At 42.9% G+C, this 20629-nt stretch overlaps 1 protein-coding gene across 1 annotated transcript in view; it reads right to left on the bottom strand.

Annotated features, from left to right (window-relative positions):
- LOC129841104 (copine-9-like) overlaps nt 1-20629 on the bottom strand; it is a 215800-nt gene that overhangs the window by 154062 nt on the left and 41109 nt on the right. Inside the window, exon 3 of the mRNA XM_055909215.1 lies at nt 12395-12441. Coding sequence (XP_055765190.1) covers nt 12395-12441 — 47 coding nt within the window. The remainder of the gene's footprint in view (nt 1-12394; nt 12442-20629) is intronic.

Below are 20629 nucleotides of genomic sequence, written 5' to 3'. Positions count from 1 at the left end.
TGGTACAGCCTGCCTGCCACATGGACAAAAACACTCACACACACGAACACACACACTTCAACGAGGAATAAGCGGCTTTGAAGGCTTTGTCGTTCTGGTCCAAAAACTTGTTCCTGTGCGTTTTGGATTGTTCTTGACATTGTTTTAACTTGCTTTGGATTGTAGTCAACTTGGCTTTGCAGAACTGCTGGTGAAACTAATACTAATTATCTTGTTCCATATCGTGAGACAAAAAATTACATCTCTGCTGCTAACCTAATTGCATCTAAACATCCCCTGAGCCAACTTTCACAATTCCACACTACCTCCATACATCCTCTACTACCTATCTACACTTCTGTGTTAATCTGGCATCAAATGGAAGAAAACATCCTGAAACGGGGAGGGACTAACCTATTTTTGATTCGCGTTGCCAAATGTTTTAAAATGTTGCCTGCTCATGAACACAACCCAGGGTGGTGAGACCCATATTTCTTACGGGTGAGAGAGCAGTACAGTAGCTCTAGTGGTAGCCATAGTGGGCATCTTTCACACAGTGATTAAACTGCACCGCAGCATGGCCTGAGGTAAGGAGGGCAGCAGACTTGGAAATTGAGGCATATGGTGAAGTCCAGGCTCGGCTCCAACCTTTGTCCAGATGGATTTATTTATTAAAATAGTGTTGGAAAATAGATTGAGAGAAAAACTGAGGAGCTCATCATGCTTTTATGGGAAATTAAAGGGTGGAAACTCAGTGAAACGTTCACAGAGAAGTAACTTTTCAGCTGGCGCCAGGTTATTTTATAACGTGTGAATAGAAAATAAAGTTGGGAAGAGTAAAAATCAAACGTTTATAATTCAGCCAGTGGCGGTTGGTGACTTAAAAAGTTGAGGAGGGCAGTAAGCTTACATATAAGATTTAAGATGGTCATGCCATGGATCATTTAGCTATTTGATTTAGAATTTTAGGCATACAGTTGAAGACGAAAGTTTACATACACTTAGGTTGGAGTCATTAAAACTCGTTTTTCAACCTACCACAAACTTCTTGTTAACAAACTATAGTTTTGGCTAGGATAGTTGGTTAGGATATCTACTGACAAGAGTAATTTCCCAACAATTGTTTACAGACAGATTATTTCACTTACAATTCACTGTATCACAATTCCAGTGGGTCAGAAGTTTACATACACTAAGTTGACTGTGACTTTAAACAGCTTGGAAAATTCCAGAACATGATGTCATGGCTTTAGAAGCTCCTGATAGGATAATTTACATAATTTGAGTCAATTAGAGGTGTACCTGTGGATTTATTTCAAGTCCTACCTTCAAACTCAGTGCCTCTTTGCTTGACATCATGGGAAAATCAAAAGAAATCAGCCAAGGCCTCAGAAAAATAATTGTAGACCTCCACAAGTCTGGTTCATCCTTGGGAGAAATTTCCAAATGCCTGAATATACCATGTTCATCTGTACAAACAATAGTACGCAAGTATAAACACCATGGGACCATGCAGCCGTCATACCGCTCAGGAAGGAGACGCGTTCTTTGGTGCGAAAAGTGCAAATCAATCCCAGAACAACAGCAAAGGACCTTGTGAAGATGCTGGATGAAACCGGTACAAAATTATCTGTATCCACAGTAAAACGAGTCCTATATCGACATAACCTGAAAGGCCGCTCAGCAAGGAAGAAGCCACTGCTCCAAAACCGCCATTAAAAAAGCCAGACTACGGTTTGCAACTGCACATGGGGACAAGGATCTTACTTTTTGGAGAAATGTCCTCTGGTCTGATGAAACAAAAATAGAACTGTTTGGCCATAATGACCATCATTATCTTTGGAGGAAAAAGGGAGAGGCTTGCAAGCCGAAGAACACCATCCCAACCGTGAAGCATGGGGGTAGCAGCATCATCTTGTGGGGGTGATTTGCTGCAGGAGGGACTGGTGCACTTCACAAAATAGATGGCATCATGAGGTAGGAAAATGATGTGGATATATTGAAGCAACATCTCAAGACATCAGTCAGGAAGTTAAAGCTTGGTCGCAAATGGGTCTTCCAAATGGACAATGACCCCAAGCATACTTCCAAAGTTGTGGCAAAATGGCTTAAGGACAACAAAGTCAAGGTATTGGAGTGGCCATCACAAAGCCCTGACCTCAATCCTATAGAAAATTTGTGGGCAGAACTGAAAAAGCATGTGCGAGCAAGGAGTGTATAATTGAGTGTATATAAACCTCTGACCCATTGGGAATGTGATGAAATAAATAAAAGCTGAAATAAATCATTCTCTCGACTCTTATTCTGACATTTCACATTCTTAAAATAAAGTGGTGATCCTAACTGACCTAAGACAGGGAATTTTTACTTGGATTAAACGTCAGGAATTGTGAAAAACGGATTTTAAACGTATTTGGCTGAGGTGTATGTAAAACTTACGACTTCAACTGTTTATATTTGATGTAACATTGAATTTGGCCTTACTGCTGTTAGCCTATATAAATGCATTGAATAACAAATTGATACATGGCAAAACAGATAGTCCAAAAATAAATCAAAAGGAAGTATGGATTGGTGTCTAAATGCATCTGAGAGATATAGGAAAGCATCAGGAGCAACAACAGCAAAAACGGTTACATGTGTAACCCTGGTTCCAAAAAATCCTATTAATTGTCATTCATTTTTACATCCCGAGGAGAGAGAGAGCACATCACAATACTCCTCGTTCACATATCCTATGCTTTTGCTCCCTTAGGTTCGTTCCAATAGCATTTCAAGGACCGCTTCCCAAATTAATTTTGGGTGAACAAAAATGTTTTGATCACTCACTCCAAAAACCAATACTTATCTTGAATGACTTTTGCCAATTAAATTCTATTTGTATGAGGCTTTTTCTCAATGTGACTGTCACAGAGCATTTCACACACACATGCATGGTTAAGCCTTCCCTCTGGCTGTGTCTGACTGACAAGAATTGTGATTTATTATGGAGTCCCTAGACCAGAGGATGGGAGAGAATCCTAATAGGAACTGGATAGAACCTGTTCAGACCAGTTAAGCCCAGTTAGGCTCGGTTCCACCCTTTTAGGCCCTATTATGCCTTGATTATGCCCTAGTAATAGCCACGATCTCACTCGAAAAAATGAAACTGTTCATTCAATAGAGGGTCTTCCTTGTTGTTTCAACATCCCTGGTTCACCATCATCTGAATGCTTAGATTCCTACAGTTGGGTGCACTAGCACACGTGGATAAAACATGTACTGCTAAATATATAGATAGCTACACAGTATCTTCACCATCTGGGGCATATTTAAGTTTTCTTTTCTCATTTTATTACATGGGTTATTGTTAGATGATTGCTAATGAACTTGCGAGAGAGTGTCACATTAACAATGTAACATTGTTGCAACACAGGCATTTTGAAAAGTTACTTTTGATTGCATTGTTATTGTATATCTTCTTATGGCTGGGGGCAGTATTGAGTAGCTTGGATGAATAAGGTGCCCAGAGTAAACTGCCTGCTACTCATGCCCAGTTGCTTATATATGTATATTATTAGTAGATGTGGATAGAAAACACTCTGAAGTTTCTGAAACTGTTTGAATGAAGTCTGTGAGTATAACAGAACTCATATGGCAGGCAAAAACCTGAGAAGAAATCAAACCAGGAAGTGGGAAACCTGAGGTTTGTAGGTTTTCAACTCTTTGCCTACCGACGATACAGTGGGATATTGGTCATATTGCACTTCCTAAGGCTTCCACTAGACGTCAACAGTCTTTAGAACCTTGTTTGATGCTTCTACTGTGAAGTAGGGGGGAATGAGGGCTCTTTGAGTCAGGGCTCTGGCAGAGTGCCATTAGCTGACCAGGCGCGTTCACGTGAGAGAGTTAGCTTGCGTTCCATTGCATTTCTGAAGACAAAGGAATTATCTGGTTGGAACATTATTGAAGATTTATGTTAAAAACATCCTAAAGATTGATTCTATACTTCGTTTGACATGTTTCTACGAACTGTAATATGACTTTTCGTCTGAACCTTCGCATGGACTTGCCCGCGCGTCGTGAGTTTGGATTGTGTTCTGAACGCGCGAACGAAAAGGAGGTATTTGGACATAAATGATGGACTTTATGGAACAAATAAAACATTTCTTGTGGAACTGGGATTCCTAGGAGAGCATTCTGATGAAGATCATCAAAGGTAAGTGAATATTTATCATGCTATTCTGACATCTGTTAACTCCACAACATGGCGGATATCTTCATGGCTTGTTTGGGCTCTGAGCGCTGTACTCTTTTTAAAAAAAATCTGACACAGCGGTTGCATTAAGGAGAGGTTTAAAGTACCATGTATAATACTTGTATCTTTTATCAATGTTTATTATGAGTACTTCTGTAAATTGATGTGGCTCTCTGCAAAATCACCAGATGTTTTGGAGGCAAAACATTACTGAACATAACGCGCCAATGTAAACTGAGATTTTTGGATATAAATATGAACTTTATCAAACAAAACATACATGTATTGTGTAACATGAAGTCCTATGAGTGTCATCTGATGAAGATCATCAAAGGTTAGTGATTCATTTTATCCTTATTTCTGCTTTTTGTGACTCCTCTCTTTGGCTGGAAAAATGGCTGTGTTTTTCTGTGAATAGGTGCTGACCTAACATAATGATATGTTGTGCTTTCGTGGTAAAGCCTTTTTGAAATCGGACATTGTGGTGGGATTAACAACAAGTTTATCTTTAAAATGGTGTAAAATACTTGTATGTCTAAGGAATTTTAATTATGAGATTTCTGTTGTTTTGAATTTGGCGCCCTGCACTTTCACTGGCTGGTGTCATATCGATCCCGTTAACGGGATCCCAGCCATAAGAAGATATTCAGCTAACAATGCTGAATAACCATTATTAATTGATAAAGTGTGTGGTCGATTCCCTCCACCCACTAAGGCACTACAGGTAGACCACTTCTGTAATGAGAATCACATAATCAGAGCCATATACAGTGCATTCCAGAGCCATATACAGTGCATTCCAGAGCCATATACAGTGCATTCGGAAAGTATTCAGACCCCTTGACTTTACAGCCTTATTAAGTTACAGCCTTATTCTAAAATGTATTAACACATATTGACAAAGCAAAACTTTTTTTTTTTTTTTTTTTTGCAAATGTATTACAAATAAAAAACTGAAAAATTACATTTACATAAGCACTCAGACCCTTTTTACTCAGTACTTTGTTGATGACCTTTGGCAGCGATTACAGCCTCAAGTCTTCTTGGGTATGATGCTAAAAGCTTTTCACACCTGTATTTGGGGACTTTCCTCTGCAGATCCTCTTAAGCTCTGTCAGGTTGGATGGGGACTGCCACTGCACAGCTATTTTCAGGTCTCTCCAGAGATGTTTGATTGGGTTCAAGTCCGGGCTCTGGCTGGGCCACTCAAGGACATTGAGACTTGTCCCAAAGCCACTCCTGCGCTGTCTTGGCTGTGTGCTTAGGGTCATTATCCCGTTGGAAGGTGAACCTTCGCCCCAGTCTGAGGTCCTCAGCCCTCTGGAGCAGGTTTTCATCAAGGATCTCTCCGCACTTTGCTCTGTTCATCTCTCCCTCAATCCTGACTAGTCTCTCAGTGACTGCTGCTGAAAAACATCCCCATATGCTGCCACCACAATGCTTCACCATAGGGATGGTGCCAGTTTTCCTCCAGACGTGATGCCATTCAGGCCAAAGAGTTCAATCTTGGATTCATCAGTGCCTTTTGGCAAACTCCAAGCAGGCTGCCATGTGCCTTTTACTGAGGAGTGGCTTCCGTCTGGACACTCTACATTACATTTACATTACATTACATTTAAGTCATTTAGCAGACGCTCTTATCCAGAGCGACTTACAAATTGGTGCATTCACCTTATGATATCCAGTGGAACAACCACCTTACAATAGTGCATCTAACTCCTTTAAGGGGGGGGGGGGTTAGAAGGATTACTTTATCCTATCCTAGGTATTCCTTAAAGAGGTGGGGTTTCAGGTGTCTCCGGAAGGTGGTGATTGACTCCGCTGACCTGGCGTCGTGAGGGAGTTTGTTCCACCATTGGGGTGCCAGAGCAGCGAACAGTTTTGACTGGGCTGAGCGGGAACTGTACTTCCTCAGAGGTAGGGAGGCGAGCAGGCCAGAGGTGGATGAACGCAGTGCCTTTGTTTGGGTGTAGGGCCTGATCAGAGCCTGAAGGTACGGAGGTGCCGTTCCCCTCACAGCTCCGTAGGCAAGCACCATGGTCTTGTAGCGGATGCGAGCTTCAACTGGAAGCCAGTGGAGAGAGCGGGGGAGCGGGGTGACGTGAGAGAACTTGGGAAAGTTGAACACCAGACGGGCTGCGGCGTTCTGGATGAGTTGTAGGGGTTTAATGGCACAGGTAGGGAGCCCAGCCAACAGCGAGTTGCAGTAATCCAGACGGGAGATGACAAGTGCCTGGATTAGGACCTGCGCCGCTTCCTGTGTGAGGCAGGGTCGTACTCTGCGGATGTTGTAGAGCATGAACCTACAGGAACGGGCCACCGCCTTGATGTTAGTTGAGAACGACAGGGTGTTGTCCAGGATCACGCCAAGGTTCTTAGCACTCTGGGAGGAGGACACAATGGAGTTGTCAACCGTGATGGCGAGATCATGGAACGGGCAGTCCTTCCCCGGGAGGAAGAGCAGCTCCGTCTTGCCGAGGTTCACCTTGAGGTGGTGATCCGTCATCCACACTGATATGTCTGCCAGACATGCAGAGATGCGATTCACCACCTGGTTATCAGAGGTCTCTACCATAAACCATCTCTACCATAAAGGCCTGATTGGTGGAGTGCTGCAGAGATGGTTGTCCTTCTGGAAGATTCTCCCATCTCCACAGAGGAACTCTGGAGCTCTGTCAGAGTGACCATCGGGTTCTTGGTCACTTCCCTGACCAAGGCCCTTCTCCCCCAATTGCTCAGTTTGGGCGGGCGGCAAGCTCTAGGAAGAGTCTTGGTGGTTCCAAACTTCTTCCATTTAAGAATGATGGAGGCCACTGTGTTCTTGGGGACCTTCAATACTGCAGAAATATGTTGGTACCCTTCCACAGATCTCTGCCTCAACACAATCCTGATTCAGAGCTCAACAAACAATTCCTTCTACCTTATGGCTTGATGTTTGCTCTCACTCAACGGCAATAAAACAAAGGAGCTGATCGTGGAATTCAGGGGGAGCACGCCCCTATCCACATCGACGGGACCACTGTGGAGAAAGTGGAATGCTTCAAGTTCCTCTGCGTACACATCACTGACGATCTGAAATGATCCACCGACACAGACAGTGTGGCGAATAGCACCTCTTCAACCTCAGGAGGCTGAAGAAATTTGGCTTGGCCCCAAAACCCTCACAAACCTTTACAGATGCACAATTGAGAACATAATTTCGGGCTGTATCACCGCCTGGTATGGCAACTTCGCCGCCCGCAACCGCAGGGCTCTCCAGAGGGTGGTGCGGTCTGTCTAACGCATCACTGGAGATAAACTACCTGCCCTCCAGGACACCTACAGCACTCGATGTCACAGGAAGGCCAAAAAGATCAAGTACATCAACCACCTGAGCCACAACGTGTTCACCCCACTATCATCCAGAAGGCGAGGTCAGCTGGGACCAAGAGACTGAAAAACAGCTTCTATCATAAGGCCATCAGACTGTTAAATAGCCATCACTAGCCAGCTTTCACCCGGTTAAGCAACCCTGCACCTTAGAGGCTGCTGCCCTTTATACATAGACTTTGAATCATTGGCTACTTTAAGAATGGAACACTAGTCACTTTAATAATGTTTAAATACTGCTTTACTCATCTCATATGTATATACTGTATTCTATTCTACTGTATTTTAGTCAATGCCACTCCAACATTGCTCAATCTAATATTTATATATTTCATAATTCCATTCTTTTACTTTTCGATTTGTGTGTATTGTTGTGAATCGTTTTTAGATACTACTGCACTGCTAGGGAAAGGGGGATACATAGTTAGTTGTACAACTGAATGCCTTCAACTGAAATGTGTCTTCTGCATTTAAAACCCAACCCCTCTGAATCAGAGAGGTGCAGGGGGCTGCCTTAATCGACATCCACATCCTCGGTGCCCGGGGTACAGTGGGTTAACTGCCTTGCTCAGGGGCAGAAAGACCGATTTTTACTTTGTCAGCTCAGGGACTCGATCCAGCAACCTTTCAGTGACTGGACCAACGCTCTAACCACTGGGCTACCTGCTGCCCCAGTCAGATGCTACTGCAGTGTTGGAGCTAGGAACACAAGCATTTCACTACACCCGCAATAACATCTGCTAAATATGTGACCAATACAATTTGATTTGATTTGACATGCACTGTCAACTGTGGGACCTTATATAGACAGGTGTGGGCCTTCCAAATCATGTCCAATCAATTGAATTTACCACAGGTGGACTCCAATCAAGTTGTAGAAACATCTCAAGGATGATCAATGGAAACAGGATGCACCTGAGCTCAATTTCGAGTCTCATAGCAAAGGGTCTGAATACTTATTTAAATGAGATAATTCTATTTTAAATTTGAATAAATTAGCAAACATGTCTAAATACCTGTTTTCACTATGTCATTATGGGGTATTGTGTGTAGATTGCTGAGGATTTTTTAGTATTTAATCCATTTTAGAATAAGGCTGTAACGTAACAAAATGTGGAAAAAGTCGAGGAGTTTGAATACTTTCGAATGCACTGTATACTCCTGTAGACTACATGTTTGTCTTCCCCTCTGTGAAATCATACCCTGTCTCAGAGATGGCCACATGCTTTGACACCTGAGGACCAGACAGTGTTACCATGAGTGCATTTTCCCTGCATTTCCAGGCAAACATTACCGTTCCATTCATTTTATTCAGTACCTCTGGAGAATAACAACTGAAGAATCCATAGAACTGAGTTTCATACTGTTGCAAAAAGGTTTCAGCACCATAAAAAAGATATATAGTATATATAATTTATACTAGGACTGGGTTCTATAAGTCGAATCGATGGCGTTCGTTTCAAAATACCATTGCAAAGAAATGATATATTGTTGTGAAATTCATCACTTTTTGAAACCGATGTGACGATTCACCTTGTTACGAATCCCGCCGAGGATGGTGCCTCTTCCCGTTCGGGCGGCGCTCGGCGGTCGTCGTCTCCGGTCTACTAGCTGCCACCGATCCCCTTTTCTGTTTTCTTTTGAGTTGGTCTAATTTGTATCACCTGTTTTGTGTTTAGGTTAGGGGGTATTTAAACCCAGTTGGCCCGCCGACTTTTGTGCGGGCTTGTTTTTCTGTTTGTGTTGGTGGTGTTTCTTATAGTGGATTTCAGTCCTACTTTTATTGGACAGCATTTTGACGCGCCCGTTGTTTGTGTGGCGTCGCTGTTTATGTGATTATTTTTGGAAGAAATAAATATCCACTTGATTGAGATTACCCTGCTCTCTGCACCTGACTCTTTCATTCCACCATTGGAACTGTTACACACCTTATGAAAGCCAGCCCTATAGCATTGGGTTTTCAGTAGACATTCTCTTGAGATACTGTATGATACCTGTAAAATCTATCATTTCAAATAATTACTTTTTCTTCCAAGGGCATATATACATTCAACAAAAATATAAATGCAACATGCAACAATTTCAAAGCTTTTACTGAGTTAGTTCATAAAAGGAAATCAGTCAATTGAAATGAATTAATCAGGCCCTGATCTATGGATATCACATGACTAGGAACACAGACGTGCATTTGTAGGTCACATATACCTTAAATAAAAGGTAGGGGCCTGGATCGGAAAACTAGTCAGTATTTGGTGTGACCACCATTAGCTTCATGCAGAGCGACACATCTCCTTCGCATAGATTTGAACAGGCTGTTGATTGTGGCCTGTGGCCTCTTCTCTTCAATGGCTGTATGAAGTTGCAGGATATTGGCGGGAACTAGAACACTGTTGATCCAGAGCATCCCAAACATGCTCAATGGGTGACATGTCTGGTGAATATGCAGGCCATGGAAGAACTGGGACATTTTCAGCTTCCAGGAATTGTGTACAGATCCTTGCAACATGGGGCGTGCATTATCATGCTGAAACATGAGGTGATGGCGGCTGATGAATGGCATGACAATGAGCCTCAGGATCTCGTCATGGTATCTCTGAACATTGAAATTGCCATCGATAAAATGCAGTTGTGTTCATTGTCCGTAACTTACGCCTGCCCATACCATAACCCTACCGCTCACCATGGGACACTCTTTTCACAACATTGACATCAGCAAACCGCTCGGCCACATGATGCCATACACACTGTCTGCCTTCTGCCAGGATTCATCCGTGAAGAGCATACTTCACTAGCGTTTCAGTGGCCATCGGAAGTGAGCCTTTTCCCACTGAAGTCGGTTACAACGCAGAGCTGCAGTCAGGTCAAGACCCTGGTGAGGACAACGAGCACGCAGATGATCTACCCTGAGACGGGTTCTGACAGTTTGTGGATAAAGTATTCGGTTGTGCAAACCCACGATTTCATCACCTGTGTGGGTGGCTGGTCTCATACAATCCCGCAGGTGAAGAAGCCAGATGGGGAGTTCCTGGGCGTGGTTACATGTAGTCTCCATTTGTGAGGCCAGTTGGACGTACTGCCAAATTCTCTAAAACAGCGTTGGTAGAGAAATTAACATTGGCACAAAAATTAACATAGGCACAGAAATTAACATTCATTTATCTGGCAACCGCTCTGGTGGACATTCCTGCAGTCAGCATACTAACTGCACACTCCCTCAAAACTTGAGACATCTGTGGCATCCCCAGCAGAAGGTGCACCTGTGTAATCGCTCTTGCTGCTGGTGATTCCCTGATCCACCTTTACGCAGACGACACCATTCTGTATACTTCTGGCCCTTCTTTGGACACTGTGTTAACTAACCTCCAGACGAGCTTCAATGCCATACAACTCTCCTTCCGTGGCCTCCAACTGCTCTTAAATGCAAGTAAAACTAAATGCATGCTCTTCAACCGATTACTGCCCGCACCTACCCGCCCGTCCATCATCACTACTCTGGACGGTTCTGACTTAGAATATGTGGACAACTACAAATACCTATGTGTCTGGTTAGACTGTAAACTCTCCTTCCAGACTCACATTAAGTATCTCCAATCCAAAATTAAATCTAGAATCGGCTTCCTATTTCGCAACAAAGCATCTTTCACTCATGCTGCCAAACATACCCCCGTAAAACTGACCATCCTACCAATCCTCGACTTCAGAGTTGTCATTTACAAAATAGCCTCCAATACTCTACTCAACAAATTGGATGCAGTCTATCACAGTGCCATCCGTTTTGTCACCAAAGCCCCATATACTACCCACCACTGCGACCTGTACGCTCTCGTTGGCTGGCCCTCGCTTCATACTCGTCGCCAAACCCACTGGCTCCAGGTCATCTACAAGTCTCTGCTAGGTAAAGCCCCGCCTTATCTCAGCTCACTGGTCACCATAGCAGCACCCACCCGTAGCATGCGCTCCAGCAGGTATATTTCACTGGTCACCCCCAAAGCCAATTCTTCCTTTGGCCGCCTTTCCTTCCAGTTCTCTGCTGCCAATGACTGGAACGAACTGCAAAAATCACTGAAGCTGGAGATATATATCTCCCTCACTAACTTTAAGCACCAGCTGTCAGAGCAGCTCACAGATCACTGCACCTGTACATAGCCCATCCAACTACCTCATCCCCATACTGTATTTATTTATTTACCTTGCTCCTTTGCACCCCAGTATCTCTACTTGCACATTCATCTTCTGCACATCTATCATTCCAGTGTTTAATTGCTATATTGTAATTACTTCGCCACCATGGCCTATTTATTGCCTTACCTCCCTTAGCCTACCTCATTTGCACATACTGTATATAGACTTTTTTTCCTACTGTATTATTGACTGTATGTTTGTTTATTCCATGTGTAACTCTGTGTTGTTGTATGTGTCGAACTGCTTTGCTTTATCTTGGCCAGGTTGCAGTTGCAAATGAGAACTTGTTCTCAACTAGCCTACCTGGTTAAATAAAGATGAAATTAAAACATTTTAAAAAAATGAAATGAGCTGTTTAATCAGCTTCTTGATATGCCATACCTGTCAAGTGGATGGATTATCTTGGCAAAGGAGAAATGCTCACTAACAGGGATGTAAACAAATGAATGCATATTATTTGAGCCAAATAAGCTTTTTGTGCGTATGGAACTTTTCTGGGATCTTTTATTTCAGCTCATGAAACATGGGACAAACACTTTACATATTCCGTTTATATTTTTGTTCAGTATATGTTGATACAGTACAACATACTGTATAAGATCAATAATAAATAGTCCTTTCACTCACCTCTCTCCACTCCTTTGTCCCGATGCCTTGAACGTACAACACTACAACTGTGGAGGGAGAAAAAGAGAGGGAAAGAGAGCGAGTGGGAGGAAAATTAATAAATATCATTAATAATGAATACCAAGTACCCGAATGGTTCATTCAAATTCATGCATTAGACACAGTATGGCTTTCAGTTATTTGAATAGGAACAGATACAATTCAAATGTTGACGCATCAATTGCTTTGCATTGCACCCCGTTGACACAGATGCATTGCACCCCATTGACACAGATGCATTGCACCCCATTGACACAGATGCATTGCACCCCATTGACACAGATGCATTGCACCCCGTTGACACAGATGCATTGCACCCCATTGACACAGATGCATTGCACCCCGTTGACACAGATGCATTGCACCCCGTTGACACAGATGCATTGCACCCCATTGACACAGATGCCTTGCACCCCATTGACAGATGCATTGCACCCCATTGACACAGATGCATTGCACCCCGTTGACACAGATGCATTGCACCCCGTTGACACAGATGCATTGCACCCCATTGACACAGATGCCTTGCACCCCATTGACACAGATGCCTTGCACCCCATTGACACAGATGCCTTGCACCCCATTGACACAGATGCATTGCACCCCATTGACACAGATGCATTGCACCCCGTTGACACAGATGCATTGCATCCCATTGACACAGATGCATTGCACCATAATCTTGCAAGAATATTTCCAGAATTATATTATGCTCAGGTCCTTTAGGGAGCTAAGAGATGCCATGTTTTCATGGCCATGCTTCAATAGCCACTGAAGGTCTGCAGAGCTTTCAGACACATTCACACTTAGGCTATTAGTATCTACAGCCAGTGGTGGAAACAGTACCCAATTGTCATACTTAAGTAAAAGTAAAGACACCTTAATAGAAAATGACTCAAGTAAACGTGAGTCACCCAGTAACATACTATTTGATTAAAAGTCTAGAAGTATTTGGTTTGAAATATACTTAGGTATCAAAAGTAAATGTCATAGCTCAATTATACTTAAGATTCAAAAGTAAAAGTGTTAATAATTTCAAATTCCTTATATTAAGAAAACCAGACGGCACAATTATCTTGCTTTTTTAATTATGGATAGACCGGGGCACACTCAAGCACTCAGCCATAATTTACAAGCATTTATGTTTAGTTAGTCTGCCAGATCAGAGGCAGTAGGGATGACCACAAATGTTTTTTTGATAAGTACGTGAATTGGACCATGCTCCTGTCCTGCTAAACATTCAAAATTTAATGAGTACTTTTAGGTGTCAGGGAAAATATATGAAGTAAAAAGTACATGATTTTCTTTAGGAATGCAGTGAAGTAAAATTTGTCAAATATAAAGAGTAAAGTACAGATACCCCCCCAAAATACTTAAGTAGTACTTTAAAGTAGTGTTTCTTAAATATTTTACAGCACTTCACACAACATAGACTATACAAGCATAGACTACTGTCAAAGTGTGACAAACAGATGGTCCTTATTCAAAACAACTTTATTTATCTCCTCAGGGGCATTGCCCTTGCAATGTGGTTAGCATAACTCAGAAACCACAGACTTTGAGATGACAAAAAAGTTATACTGAACCCAGGTCTGATATGAAGATATCTTATCCAACACTGGACAGCTACTCTGAACAATATAACAGATGGATTCCCAACCTCTCCTCCATCCTCTTTTCTTCAAGATTGGGAACGTTTACAGTGCACCTCCTAAGTGGCGATAAAGGGCCACTTAGGAGGTGCTCCTTTCCCTCTTGTTCCTCTCCGTCCCCCTCCTCTGCTTTTTCTCCTCCTCCTCCTCCTATACTCTGTGCCACCCTGGCACAGCACGCCATCACGCCACATCAAAGGGGAGCACAGCCAACACGTCGCACACAGAAACCAATCAGCATAATGCATCCACCGTGGGACCAACCAGCCGTGAAGACCCAGCCCTGCGCAGCACATCCCATCCTCTCCGCTCCCTTCTTCAAAGGAAAAGAGAAGAAGAAGAAAAAGGAGGAAAAACAGGGTCAAACTAAATAAATAAATACCGAGATGGATGAGAAAAGAGTAGAGGAAGGAGGGAGGAAGGGGAGGAAGAAGGGAAAGAAAACACCTGGGTCGAGAGTTTGGGGACGGTTAAGTGGGTTCAAGAAAGAGATTGGAGCCTTCATGGAGTGTAACTGGCCAGTTGAGAGAGAGAGAGAGAGAGGGATGGAGTGAGAGAGAGAGGGATGGAAGGAGGGGGCAATGGATGGAGGGTGGTGAGAGAGGGGGTCCTGAAACATTTAAGGATTTAGATTGAGTGTGTTGTCCAATAAGGGTGGGTGGGCATCTGATGGGTTGTCTTTTCAGGAGTTCTGTCACCTGGTCAGTACAACCATCCCGACCTCCCTAGGGCCCCGAGGATAAACACTTCTAAGGAAAGGAGGGAACTGTCAAGACCCCAAGAATAGCACTTCTGAGGGGATGAGGGAACAGTCAACCATCAAGCACTTCAAATCATTAGTGGTCATCTGTAGACCATTTGGTAGAGTACTTGCAATTGTAACAGTTTAACTTTAGTCCGTCCCCTCGCCCCGACCCGGGCGCGAACCAGGGACCCTCTGCACACATCAACAACAGTCACCCACGAAGCATCGTTACCCATCGCTCCACAAAAGCCGTGGCCCTTGCAGAGCAAGGGGAACCACTAGTGACGTCACCGATTGAAACGCTATTACCGTGCACCACCGATAACTAGCTAGCCATTTCACATCTGTTACGCAATGCCAGCATTGTGGGTTCGATTCCGGCAGTTACCACCCATACAACAAATGTATGTAACTCCAACTGTAAGTTGCTTTGGATAAAAGCGTTAGCTAATGGCATATATTATTATTTCTTTTAAGATGTTCCCTAACTACTCCTAAGGAGATGAGGGCATTGACAACCCTTTTGATGGAGGGATGAGGGGTGAAAAAAAGTCCAAATGAAGATAGAATGGGTTGAGCTCTTAAAGACTATTCCAAGAGGGACGCAAGCTCTTTTTTCCCTCAATGTTAAATACAGCAGCCAATAGAACTCACGGGTAGTTTGAAAGAAGAGGGAAAGCGTGATGGCGGCAGGCTATAGCAGTTACAGAACTTGATCTCACAAGAAAAAGGTTGCACACTGTATAGTATTACACTGAGCTTCAACATGCCAAAAACATAGGGCCAATCCAAGTCAGCTCGTGTTAAAAGAGCACAAGGCTAACGCTACACTTTTCTTTCTCAGCTTCTCACAGTGCTATATGATAGCCGTCGACCCCACTCTGGCTTCAATTGAACTCTGGTTCAATGGTCTCACTTGACAGAACGGACCAAAGTGGACATGAAAGGCCAGGTTACCCCATGACCACTGAGCTTCCACCTTTACAGTGTCCCACCTTGGGTTTGAAGTCCAGGACCCCTCCGTATCCAATCATTATATCCGCTCTCCTACACACATGTGCACGCACAAACACGCACACCGTCTTTTATAGAAGGAGAGAAGGAGTTCAAGTCCATAATCCATTTGACCAGCAGGGCTCTCCCCCCGAAAGAGCAGAGGGCAGGCGAGCATCATCAATAAACAATGTGTGTGTGTGTGTGTGTGTGTGTGTGTGTGTGTGTGTGTGTGTGTGTGTGTGTGTGTGTGTGTGTGTGTGTGTGTGTGTGTGTGTGTGTGTGTGTGTGTGTGTGTGTGTGTGTGTCAGGGCCTGCATTATGGCCGGACCTTAAGGGGCCTGGCCCGCCCTCCCGTACGTCCTTGCCCATCCAAATCAAATATGTAAATATCGATAATTTATTTGACCAAGATTTGCGCTGACAGAAAGATCCATCAATCTCAGATAAAGCATCCGATAGCAAAAGCGCCCCTCTGTCTCAGTATGTGTAGCCCATGTATCTGATGCTGTCTGGCCAAAAAGAGTATGGCATGTCATACTCTTTTTGGCCAAACAGAATCAGATACATGGGCTACATACAGTAATTGGAATTATTTTTGACAAACGTGCGACGGTAAACCATTTATGGAAAAGGTGGCGCATCCAACAGGCTATAAGCTAAGCTTCCCCTAAAGTACATTGAAATACATTTGCCAAAACTATACATGCACTCTTGTCTGTACAGTAATAAATCAAATCACTCAACATGTTGAGACAAGAACAAGGGGAGGGAGGGGTGGTGAAGATATATGCACTCTAGAATACATGCACTCCAGAATGCTCTCTGCTGTCTCCTGACAATTCTTGTGCATTCATTCTTTAATTGTGTGAATGTTTTGCCCTTTGATGTTTCTTTTTATACATTTTTTCATTACATACGTCACCAGTAATAAATGTACTGTTAATCCTGTCATTTGGTTACACGAATTCCTGTTAATGCATGTATTAATTACAGTCATTTACCATTCTGCATTCTCAGAGTGGAAACATTATTTGCAGAGTTCACAGCCTGCTACACTTGTGAGAAACAAGTATTGGTTTATTTCATAAACATCATAGTGTTTTGTAAAAATGTTCATTGTCTTTTGTTTAGAGTGCTCCATGTGAGAAATGAGTATGTGCCTGGTTTCTCTGTCCTGTTAATGTTGAGGGAGTGAATGTGCCTGAGCTGGTACGGAAACTCCAAGGGCTCAGAATAGGCTAGTTGGTACAATTTTGTAAGTTCACTAGCAACAGCTTTAGCAGGACCCAGTTGATTGATTTGATACAATGTTGCACTTCACCAGCAATAACTGAATTCAAGACAGATCGAAAGGGAGTCAGACAGACGGAGTAGAGAGAGGAACGCGATTGAAAGTACGTGAATTTATATCATGATATTTTCTTCAATTTTTATTTGTTGGCTTTATGTATTTTTACTTAGTTGACAATGGACAATGGGCTACTGCTGCATTTGCCTATAGACTATCTCTGAGTTCCATGCGCTCATTTCTTTAGCCGCCAATGGATCACGGTGTATCAATGTGTCCATATGGCAGAGGCTGGTGCTCCGGCATTAGTTGAATTTTAGCTTTTAGATTTGTATCATTTTAATTGTGATTTTTATGATTAACCAAGTGACAATGATTTTGAGAAACAAAAATGTATTATTGAAATAAAACTGTTCCACAAAAATGTTCATATGAAAACTGGCACGCAGATTGTAGAAATGGTAGGATAAATTGTAAGCTTCCCCAAAAACAAAACTAACACTCACTAACACTCACTAACACTCGCCAATGAAGTGATATATTTGACAATCAGATGAAAACATCAAGACTGGTTGTGTTCATACCACATTAAAAGGTAATAGATTTTTACAGTTAAATTAGATGTCTTTACTATTAAAAAAAACATTTAAAAAGTGAAAGAAATGTGCCCCGCTATGGAAATGCCCGTCCAACGGATTCGTTCTGGCGTCGGCCATGTTGTGAGTGTGTGAGTGTGAGTGTGAGTGTGAGTGTGAGTGTGAGTGTGTGTGTGTGTGTGTGTGTGTGTGTGTGTGTGTATAACCATGGCCAGAGTCAAAATTAATCAATGAAATCACTCGAGGGCTTTGCATAGCTAGCTCCATATAATCAGGGACACAGACACTATTGAGATGGAATTACAAATCAAATCAAATTTTATTTCTCACATGCCCCGAATACAACAGATGTAGAGCTTACTGTGAAATGCTTACTTACAAGCCCTTAACCAACAGCGCAGTTTTAAGAAAATAGAGTTAAGAAAATATTGACTAAATAAACTCAAGTAAAAAATGTAAAACACAATAAAATTGCAATAAAGAGTCTATATACAGGGGGTACCAGTACCGAGTCAATGTGCGGGGCTACAGGTTAGTTGAGGTAATAGTATGTACATGTAGGTAGAGGTAAAGTGATTATGCATGGATAATAAACAGAGAGTAGCAGCAGTGTAAAAATCGGGGTGGGGGAGGGCGACAATGCAAATAGTCTGGGTAGCCATTTGATTAGCTGTTCAGGAGTCTTATGGCTTGGGGGTAGAAGCTGTTAAAAAGCCTTTTTTACCTAGACTTGGCGCTCCGGTACCGCTTGCCGTGCGATATCAGAGAGAACAGTCTATGACTAGGGTGTCTGGAGTCTTTGGCAATTTTTTGGGCCTTCCTCTGACATCGCCTGGTATAGTGGTCTGGATGGCAGGAAGCTTGGCCCCAGTGATGTACTGGGCCGTACCCACTACCCTCTGTAGTGTCTTGCGGTTGAAGGCTTAGCAGTTGCCATACCTTTTGAGGATCTGAGGACCCATTCCAAATCTTTTCAGTCTCCTGAGGGGGAAAAGGTTTTGTCATGCCCTCTTTACGACTATCTTGGTGTGTCTGGACCATGATAGTTCGTTGGTGATGTTGACACCAAGGAACTTAAAACTCTCAACCCGCTCCACTACAGCCCCGTTGATGTTAAGGGGGCCTGTTCGGACCCGCCTTTTCATGTAGTTCACGATCAGCTCCTTTGTCTTGCTCACATTGAGGGAGAAGTTGTTGTACTGGCACCACACTGCCGCTTCTCTGACCTCCTCCATATAGGCTGTCTCATCGGTGTCAGTGATCAGGCCTACCACTGTTGTGTCGTCAGCAAACTTCATGATGGTGTTGGAGTCATGTTTGGCCATGAGGTCGTGGGTGAACAAGGAGTACAGGAGGGGACTAAGTACACACCCCTGAGGGGCTCCCGTGTTGAGGATCAACGTGGCAGATGTGTTGTTACCTTCCCTTACCACCTGGAGGCGGCTCGTCAGGAAGTCCAGGATCCAGTTGCAGAGGGAGGTGTTTAGTCCCAGGGCCATAGCTTAGTGATGAGCTTTGAGGGCACTATCGTGTTGAACGCTGAGCTGTAGTCAATGAATAGCATTCTCCCCCCCTTAATGCAACAAAATCACACTCTCGCAATTTGTACTGCTACAGTGGCAAATATTTAAATAAAAGTTTATTCCAAATTAAACAAACACCCCCACCTCTGTGTCATGGTCTTAAAAGAAAACATCTTTATATGTCTGCACTTGTCATCCCGGGACTGCACCTATATACATATATACATAGACTTGGAATCACTGGCCACTTTAATAATGGAACACTAGACACTTTAATAATGTTTAAATAAAGTTTACAAACAGTTTTACTCATCTCATATGTATATACTATATTCTATTCTACTGTATCTTAGTCAATGCCACTCCGACATGGCTAAATCTAATATTTATATATTTCTTAGTTCCATTCTTTTACTTTTAGATTTGTGTGTATTGTTGTGAATTGTATTTAGATACTACTGCACTGAGCTAGGAACACAAGCATTTCGCTACACCCGCAATAGCATCTGCTAAATATGTGTATGTGACCAATAACATTTTATTTAATTTGACAGCCCCTTATATCAGCACATTTTCAGGTGTGCCAACTTTTCTTTCTACTAGAGCGGTGCTTTTGTCAGCAAGACGCATCACATAATTCAGGCTACAAAAGTGTAGACCCAGTGACAATCCCCGAATATCATAAAACTTTTTGGTGTTTTGTAATAGTTCTTTCCATTCATCAAATGGAGCACAGTGCACTGTTTGGACGCCGGAATTATTTTGAGGTGGACGAACATACGCAGGTAGCCTACTTTTTGAAGTGATTTGTTTGAAAATGTCTTGTTGGTATGAAGAGATTCGGGAGACAGCGCGCAGGAATGCATAATAGGGGTTTTTATTGTACCAAAATTATGGCGTGCCGTGTAAAGACACAGGGACGAAGACCAAACAAACACTAAACAAAATACAGGGTTGAAACCCAAACAAAAGAGCGAGGAGTACCTATAATAAATAACACACGCGCACACTGATTAACACACTGGACGAGACCCGTAATCATCTGCTCAATCCACAAAGGCACGAAAGCCCAAATCGCACAGCACATGGTACTCACACGCACCAAAAGTAATTGTAACAATAAACGACAGCCCAATGGAAACCAAAGGTCACACTTATACAAGTACTAATCAGTGGGAATCGGGGACAAGTGTGTGTAATGAAAGTTCCGGAGGGATCCATGACAGAAAATAAGATGAAAACATCTCGACTGGTTGTGTTCATGCCAAATGGAAGGTAATACAAATGTTTTTACCGTTAAATGACATGTCTTTACTATTAGGCCCATAGGAGGTCCCAGGAGCCCATAGGAGGTCCGGTGAAGAAAAATATAGATCCCCTGAATGTCGCACTCTGG

This window comes from Salvelinus fontinalis, chromosome 3, assembly GCF_029448725.1.
Source record: "Salvelinus fontinalis isolate EN_2023a chromosome 3, ASM2944872v1, whole genome shotgun sequence".
NCBI lineage: Eukaryota > Metazoa > Chordata > Actinopteri > Salmoniformes > Salmonidae > Salvelinus > Salvelinus fontinalis.
The sequence above is the reverse complement of the archived record's forward strand: the minus strand, read 5'-3'. Positions and strand labels throughout refer to the sequence as shown.